Consider the following 8,687-nt stretch of genomic DNA (forward strand, 5'->3'; position numbering starts at 1 on the left):
CATGCTTCAGACCCCCGGCTTGGGCCCAAAGGACCCCCCCCCCAACCTCCCTCCGCTGCCACCGCTTGCACACACCCTGCACAGGCCGCTCTCTGTATAACCAGTGGGTTTAACTCATTACAGGGCTTATCTGTTTAGCATATAGGCATTACCGCACTAATAAACTGTAGGAAGGAAATAGTTTAGGGTTGTTCTCCTGCTTCATGCCTCTTCCTCCTCCTCTTCACCTCCTCCGTCTCCTTTCACTGACTTTAAACTTGTGGCTACTATGACATTCCAGGGGTGGGGGTGGACCTTTTGTTTTAATCTCTGTCAATGGAGCGTGGAACTTGGTGCCCTCTCCCCTAGCTGTGTGTGTGTGTGTGTGTGTGTGTGTGTGCTGGGGGGCAATTATGGTGGGGAGGTAAATGGAGGGGCTGCAGTGTTTCCGGTATCCTTGGCGACACAGTGGGGATTTGGAGTTAAAAAAGCCCTCAACTTAACCCTCCCCTACCTCATTTTTTCTTTTTAGTGTGTCAGTCTGAAGTGGAAGTGACAGCGCTACTTGGGGACTGTTTTAGTGTGTGTGTGTGTGTGTGTGTGTGTGTATTTGTGTGTGTGCTGGTGGCAGGGAGCGTTTAGTGACTCCCTCTGTGAGAGCATGGGAACTTTACATTTCAAAGCCAAGCAGAGGGCACCCAGAGAAACTGCAGTGGGACAGAAGTTTTGTGCGCACGGGGCAGTGAAGGGGAGACGGAGTGGGTAAAAAAAGAGAGAAAGATGAGTGAAAGGGGGTGAGTGTATGCATGCATGCACGCGAGACTGAAGGTGAAGCATTTTTTTTTACAGACTCTGAGGAATTCTCATTTTGTTCAGATTAAGAAAGTTGGGGGGGCGAGGAGGGGGTGTCCGTGGGAGAAGGGGCTTGGATTATTGGGGGTGGGGGAAAGCGGTGAGGGGGGGTGATGGACATTCCTCAGGATGAAGTAGGTCATTGTTCCCTGTCTCTAGTGAAGAGAGCTCTCTGAAGGAACTGATGAAGTGAAAGCAGCGGAGGGAGGGAGATGCAAAGCTGGATGGGGAAGGGGGGTACAGGTCCATATACGGGAGGGGAAGAGGGGAGGGGGGTCGCATTATTCAGTAATCCTATTGAAAATGCCTCTGAAGGACAGTCCAAGAGAAGCTGGGAGAAAGGAAAGCGAATGGAATGTGACAACAGAAAAATGCCATTGATGGTGGTCAGTTTGAAGCGGCTTGATGTGGAGAGACGTCTCTGCTGAATGGCAAGTCTACAGAGCAAGGAGCAGCGCTGCTCGTTCAGCCTGACAGAGATGCTCCAGCTCCACCTTTCACCCCTTGTGCTTCACTCCTCTCATCCCCTCTTTTCCAACCGTCCCCATTCCCATAACACATTCCTTTGCCTTTCATCCAAGATTTTATGCTTAAGCTGTTTCTGTTGAGATACTCAAAATGTCAGGACATGGGCACAGGTGAAGTGGAATGACCACCAATCTGATTTGAAATGGTGGCGGCCACACAGGCGTAGAGTCAGAAAACAAGGGTGTATCAGGACCTTCAGATGCACTAGCCTTGCGGCCGTAATATTGCAGTTTTGAAATGTTATTTTGTCACACAACAACAATCTTTTAGTTATTTACATACACTGTGGTCATGCTGGAATCTGTATATTTCAGTAACTTGATGAAAACTTTACAATGTGCTTGTGTGTTGCCTTATGTTTTGTAATGGGATACCCACAAAGTGTGAATTTGCTGTTCCCAAAAATCATAAGCAGAAGTTATTGAGTTAAAGATAGATAAACTCAGCTCTCAGTCTCTGTAGATGTCCCAAACAATATGTTATCTATCATACAGATTCAATTTCCTTTGTAACATCTTTAATATAATCCCTCCCCTTAGACAGACATGAAATGTGAACAATGGAAGATTGTTTGTTCTGGTTCTTTGGCAGTCTCAACATTTAGTCATCACACTAATCCCCCTCCTCTTTCTTTTCTCCACAGAGTTTTTCCGTGAGCTTTTGAAAAATGCAGAGCTCTCTCTGCACAACATGTTTGTGCGAACATACGGGATGATGTACGTGCAGAACGCAGAACTGTTTAAAAACTTCTTCGAGGCCCTGACTCGGTACTACTTGCATGGCAGCACCTCTGTCAACCTGGACTCCATGCTGTCAGACTTCTGGGCCGACCTCCTGGAGAGGATGTTTCGGCTGGTCAACGTGCAGTACGAATTCAGCGATGCCTACATGGAGTGCGTGAGCCAGCACACGGAGCAGCTGCAGCCCTTCGGTGATGTGCCTCGCAAGCTCCGCATCCAACTGACACGTGCCTTCATTGCTGCACGCACCTTTGTGCGTGGCCTGACGCTCATGCCAGATGTGGTCAACAAAGTTTCCACGGTAAGTCTAAAGGTGTTTGTGGAGCTTTTGTCTTTGCTAAAAAAGGGCAGTCTACCAGACACTGAGAAGGTTTTTTCCTCGCAAAAGCTCTGTCCATCCCTCCCTTCTGTGTTTCTGACTTCATATCTGCAATATGGAAAAAACTGGCTGCGGGTCCATTACAGTGTCTCTGATAACATAAACCACTTTGACTGTTGTGGTATGGCATGTTTTTCCACTGTAGTGAGTGATTCATCGGTGATTAGATTATACTGCTCTGTGGACTTTGCTTATAAAATGAATGGTCATGCTTTTTCATAGTCCAAGTATTTGTCTATGGTGGTGTTAGATGAGTGTTTTTGCGGTGGTGCAATGATAACAGTCTGCTAACTGCCCCCCTGCCTCCAGGTCAGCGCGTCTCCCAGCTGTGTGCGAGCGGCCATGAAGATGTTGTACTGTCCCTACTGCTCGGGCCAAGTGGCCCTGAAACCCTGCCAGAATTACTGTCTGAATGTGCTGCGTGGGTGTCTGGCCAACCAAGCCGACTTGGACACAGAATGGAACAATTTCCTCGGTAAGTGACCGTGATGTGAAAAAGGACACCTTCTGCAGCCACTATTAAACTAAACTAAACTAACCTAACCTGAGCTGCTAAACCACAATTGTGTTTGATTTGGAAACCGAGTATATTTGAACAGCTCCAAGTTGCCACTGCAGTGTTCATGTTTAACCAAAGAATCATTAAAGTTTGCTCTTATCTAACCTAATCCACTCAGCGTTATCTAAATATTCACCCCTCTTTACCCTTGTGGGCATGAAACCAGTGTGACATGATGGGATTGGTGCCATGATGAAACTGGGGTGATTAGATGAGAGAGAGATTTTTTCCAGTGTATTCAGTTGGGTTATTGCACTTCAGTTTAGCAAGAACATGTTTCACAAAGGGACACAGTGTTTATTGTAAAAAAACAAAAAAAACATGTACTAACACATCCCTCATTCTTTAGTATCTTGTATAAGTACGAGAGGGAGGGGTTGTCCAAGTTGTACATGTTGTGACCCACAGGATGAATGCAGCTCCTGTGTTGTATAAACACAGATCCAGATCAGTTTCATTACATTCAGGGTTGGATATGTTCACTGTTCTCATCTGTATTTACAGAGTATACATGACTCAGTCATGTGACAAAAGATGTTTCCCGACTTCTGTACCAACCATTACATGTGTTTATCCCTGGCTGCTGACACTGCTACTGTCTGTGGAGTCGCCTGGTTTATGCTGCCTCTTCACTCTGCTACAGCTTTACTCTGCCATAATCTGAGGGCTCAGTTTCACTGGTTAACACTGCTGCTCCTGGGCATGTGCTTCCCCCTAGTGGCAGCCTTTTGTAACGTCAAGCTTAACTGAAGAAATAGAAAGTAATTTCTTGTGCTGTTTTTAATGTTATCACCCATATTCTGGTTTTCAGATGCCATGCTTAGTCTAGCTGAGAGGCTCGAGGGTCCCTTTAATTTTGAGTCCGTCATGGATCCCATCGACGTGAAGATTTCAGAGGCCATCATGAACATGCAGGAGAACAGCATGCAAGTGTCGCAGAAGGTCAGTATTATTTTACTGCATTTATAAAAGAAAGACGAGAGATAAACAGAATCAGTTCTATTAACTTCACTTTATACCTTTCTGGCAGGTTTTCCAAGGATGTGGTCAGCCTAAACCAAACGCGGCCTTCCGTTCCACACGTTCTGTCAAGGAAACAGGCTTTACCGGCCGCTTCCGCCCCTACAGTCCTGATGCCAGGCCCACCACCGCTGCAGGGACCAGTTTAGATCGATTGGTAAGGACCAAGAACTACTACAGAATACTTTCGCTTTGCTTTATGTTGTCATGTCTGACTTGTTTTTGTGTATTATCCATGCAGACAAATGATGTGAAGAAGAAGTTGAAACATGCAAAGAAGTTCTGGTCCACATTGCCAGAGACCGTGTGTGCAGGTGAGAGGATTGCACCTGGGGACGAGTGCTGGAATGGAACAGCAAAAAGCAGGTAAGATACACACACTTACAGAATCTAAACTGTAATGTTTGTGAAGTATTGTAAGATACTCACAACATGCTTACTAACATTGCCTCTCACTCTACATAGGTACGAGTCAGTTGTCATGGGCAATGGTCTGGCCAATCAGGTGTCAAACCCTGACGTGGAAGTGGACATAACAAAGCCAGACATTGTGATCCGCAGTCAGATTGCAGCTTTGAAGGAAATGACGAGCTGGCTCAAAGCTGCGCACAGCGGCAATGACATCTCCATTGATAACGGTGAGGATGGTTAACCTTCTTCAGGATTTTCTTTATGACATAACGTCTAAGTTGAACACATCTGACCATTGTATCTTTTCTTTCCAGATGAGGATGGCAGTGGAGGAGATGGAGGAGAGAGCGGTAGCGGTTGCGACTCACCATCCTGTGACACAGATCGGGACATCTACTTCTCCACTCCACCGAACACCGGCAATCCCCGGGTTAATCAAGTGGTGGTGCGTCCATCAGCTGCGGTCGCCTCACAGGGAAGCATGGCGCTGGCGCTCTGTGGGCTGGCTCTGGCCCTTCTTGCTCCCCACTTGAGATAAAACTGGCTGGGCAGGGAGAGGAAGAGAACGACCAGGAATGACGGAGTGAAGGGGAAAACTGTCAGAGAGACTTTAAAAAGACTGCCTTCAGGACCTTGGACTGTCCGCCATTTGGGGGGGGAGGGGACTCTTAATATTACAATAACTTCACTTTTAATTATTTGTTTGTATGTTTTTAAGGACATCAGTGTACAGCAATATGATTTTCTTCCCCAGAAATCCACCTTTTATCCCATTTTCCCCCAGATAAACCTTTACTCCTTATGGCTCTTTTGGAGCTACACTATGGTTCTGCTTGCAGCATTACAAACATTATATAATTGTCTTGTTTTGGCAATTTAATCTCATAATTCATTTTTGTGCCTTCTTCAATGATTGCCATCTGACAACTAAACAAAAAGAGATATTTGGTTGAACATTGAGTGCCTGTGGTGGGACATATTTCTGAGGATGTTCTTTCTTTACATTATTCAGAGATCAACAAATCGTGTAATGTTGTTATGAATATTAACAGTTTATAACAATCATTTATTTTTGCACATTATGAATGTGCATACTGTGAATGTTGGTGTCTTTGCATTTATACATTAACATACATCAGCCGGTCAGATAGTATGAAGCTAGCTGTCTCTCAACTAAGGAAGAGTTGGAGATTTTGTTTGCTTTGCTTTGGAGAGACTTTAAAAATCTTTCATCTCTCAGAAATACAGTGAGAGAAGTTACAGCACAGGTATTTATGTTTGACCTGGAGATGGAATCATTCTTTAGAAGAGCTTTTTGGGGCACTCTGCGAGCCCAAACATGCATATTGTATGTCTGCTAAGAGCATTATCACAACCTAACTTTTTAATTTTTTTTATTTAATTTCCTCAGCTTAAACAGTTCAATAGTAAGGTCATACCTCATGCATGCTCTCATTGTCAGTGCAATCTAGTGATGTTGAGTTTGAAAGTGTCTGATAGAGTTGAGATATGTGGCTGGCATCCTGGTGAAAGGTAACTGGCGTGGAAGAGGAAGGACTCCCCTGGCATTACCCCTAAAGAAGGCAAAGCTGACAAGTCCTGAATGCCCTTTTTGGTACTGTAAGTTCAGTTCAGCACAGAGGATCTGACTCTATACAGTCTTACTTGTTTGAAAAGATAAAGGTGGCAACATGTATGTTCGGAGCATTTCACACTAAACTAGAGAAGAGGAACAAAAGACAGTGCTTTTGATCAAATTAAATCAAGAAAGATTATTTTAATACAGGGTTTTATGTTGAAGAGGTGTTGTAATTTTTAGCTATTTTTGGTATGAAGATATATATTAGGTACTACAGTGGATTTTACTGCTAGTTTTAGGTGGTGGAAGAGGACAGTGTGCACAGATATTGGGGGCACTTTTTGGTCAGTGTGCACAGTTTTTGGGGGATCTTTTTTTTTTTTTGCCCACATCCCCCATCCCACAATACACACTTGTACCTCTTAAATGGCCTGTGTCAGTATAAATGGACTCATTCTGAACCATTTAATCTACCTATCCTCATCCTCATGGTTCTCATCTTGTCAACTTGAGGTGGAATGTTGAAGTATTGTCACAAGTGCTACCAAAATTAATGCAATGTATGGTGCCTGATCTTTTTTTTTTTTTTTTTTTAAACCTTGGTACATTACTAGCAACTTCTTGAGGTAAAGAAAAAAAAAAGAATGTAGATGTTGATGATTTGTATCTATTATCTGCTCAGATTCCCTGGAAGGTGTTTGAGTACATTTTTACCATCTTCTATATCTTCTAATTTGATAATCAGGTCTGTTAAGTTGCATTACCTGGACATTTCATTTCTAAAATGATGCTGCATCATCGTAGCTTTGTACAGTAACTTATGCATGTATTTTAATGTCACTGCAAACATGCTTTTAGAACGGACATAGATGATCCACAATACAGTATTCACAATGTTTCGATATGCAAAACGTATGTGAAAATAATACATTTCTAAAAGTGATGGATTAAATTGATCAGATTTGGAGGGTTTGAATATGTATTTTTGTAAAAACTGAAAAATGGATTTGCATGTTTCACATTTGTCTGCAGGTCTGAAACAACTGGCTGCAGTTTAGACAGATGGTAGTCAAGATGCCTTTTGTTTGGCTCTGAAATTGACAGGTTGATTGTAGGCTTGCATGACATTTTCTTCCCAAAAAAGTTATGTTCCCAATTAACAGACTTGGAACCAATCAACGAGGACATCCATAATAAGAATCTGACTTTGAAAGGATTTGATGAAACAGCTAAACAACCCACTTTAAAATACTGAAGCCTTAATTTACTTTTTAATTTACTTGGCATTACTTCTGCATGTGACCGGTTCAATTCTCCTAATTTTTTTGTGTTCCACCAACATTTCTACAAGGGTTTGTGCATGTGTTTGTGTCATGTGGAAGAATTGTGTCAAGTGTTAGGAGACCCAGCTTTCTGAGAGTCAGAGGTTTTGGGTGATGATGGTAAATGTCTGTGCTTGCGGGCCAGGGCAGCAACATTTTCCGGCAGGCAGGAGTTGGTCCAGCAGCCGGATGTTGTTCATTTGATCCACAGAACAACTTCAGTCCAGTGACTTGAAAGTTGAGTTGGACATGTGTTGAAAGCCTTTCATCAGCCTTTGGCCCACAAGAACAGAAAAGACTCATTTTCTGAGGAGAGACTGAGTGACTGACTGAAAAAAATAAAGTGTAAATAAAGAGCAGCCGTTTTAGATGTCTCTGAAAGAGGCCGTAACAGTTCACCAGATTTTTACTTGTCAGAGTATCTCCTAAATGTTATGGAAAAAACAAGATGAGATAGATGTTAAATTGTAAGAGAAAATGTATATTAAACAACATTTCTTAGTCTTGTTGAAATAAAGACTGCCAATATTTAAAATGCTTGTGAATTGTTTCATTTTATCAACTCTCTTGATTGACTGGTCTCACTTTATTTAGATGTTCAAGTGTCCGGAGTTTCAGGTAAGAATCAACATAGTGTGAAAAGTGGTCAACACTGGAGTCTAAATAAAGCTGATGTAAAATGCTGCATTTACATTTTTAGTTTGGGGGATCAACCTTTTAAAAAAAACAAAAAAAAAACAGGTTGTGTGTTCTTTGAGGTTTTTGTGGCTTTGTAACAGCAATTAAACTACAATGTCGTACAAGTAGACTAGCTACTTCCACTGTCCATAATCCGAATACTTTCACTTATGGTCAAATATGCAGAAGGCTTTGGCCACTGCCCATCAGCCCATCAGCTGCCTGGTACAGAATAAATAACTTTCTTTTTTACAGTTAAGGACGTCGCACAGATCAGGCAGAAAACGCATGGTCTCAATGTTACCTGTGTTCGGTATTTAAAGGTCCAGTGTGTAACATTTGGTAGGATCTATTGTCAAATATGGAATATAATATTCATATGTGTGTTTTAACAAGTGTATAATTACCTGAATATAGGGTTTGTTGTGTTTTTGTTACCTTAGAATGAGCTGTTTTTGTCTACAGAGGCTGCAGGTCATCTTCCACGGACCTCCATGTTTCTACAGTGGCCCAGAACAGACACTGGCTGTACACAAGGTCTTTTGAGTTTTTCACGAGTTTCACAGTCACCGTAATTTCTCCTACACACTTCTCATTCAGTCACTTGGGAACTTCTACTTCACTGCTAGATGCCACTAAA

General features: G+C 42.8%; 1 protein-coding gene across 2 annotated transcripts in view; it reads left to right on the top strand.

The window, feature by feature from the left end:
• gpc4 (glypican 4) overlaps positions 1-6,453 on the top strand; it is a 27,273-nt gene extending 20,820 nt beyond the window's left edge. The window contains exons 3-9 of one of the 2 annotated variants that reach the window (XM_035669146.1): positions 2,003-2,400; positions 2,788-2,953; positions 3,849-3,979; positions 4,068-4,214; positions 4,299-4,423; positions 4,523-4,695; positions 4,783-6,453. In XM_035669146.1, the coding sequence (XP_035525039.1) occupies positions 2,003-2,400; positions 2,788-2,953; positions 3,849-3,979; positions 4,068-4,214; positions 4,299-4,423; positions 4,523-4,695; positions 4,783-5,006 (1,364 nt within the window). In that variant the 3' untranslated portion in view covers positions 5,007-6,453. Of the gene's footprint in view, positions 1-2,002; positions 2,401-2,787; positions 2,954-3,848; positions 3,980-4,067; positions 4,424-4,522; positions 4,696-4,782 lie in introns of both variants that reach the window. The other variant, XM_035669145.1, reaches the window with a different exon arrangement.
• Positions 6,454-8,687: the final 2,234 nt, after the last annotated feature.

The sequence above is a fragment of the Morone saxatilis genome, unplaced genomic scaffold, assembly GCF_004916995.1.
Source record: "Morone saxatilis isolate NCDOM2014 unplaced genomic scaffold, NCSU_SB_2.0 Contig22, whole genome shotgun sequence".
Lineage (NCBI taxonomy): Eukaryota > Metazoa > Chordata > Actinopteri > Moronidae > Morone > Morone saxatilis.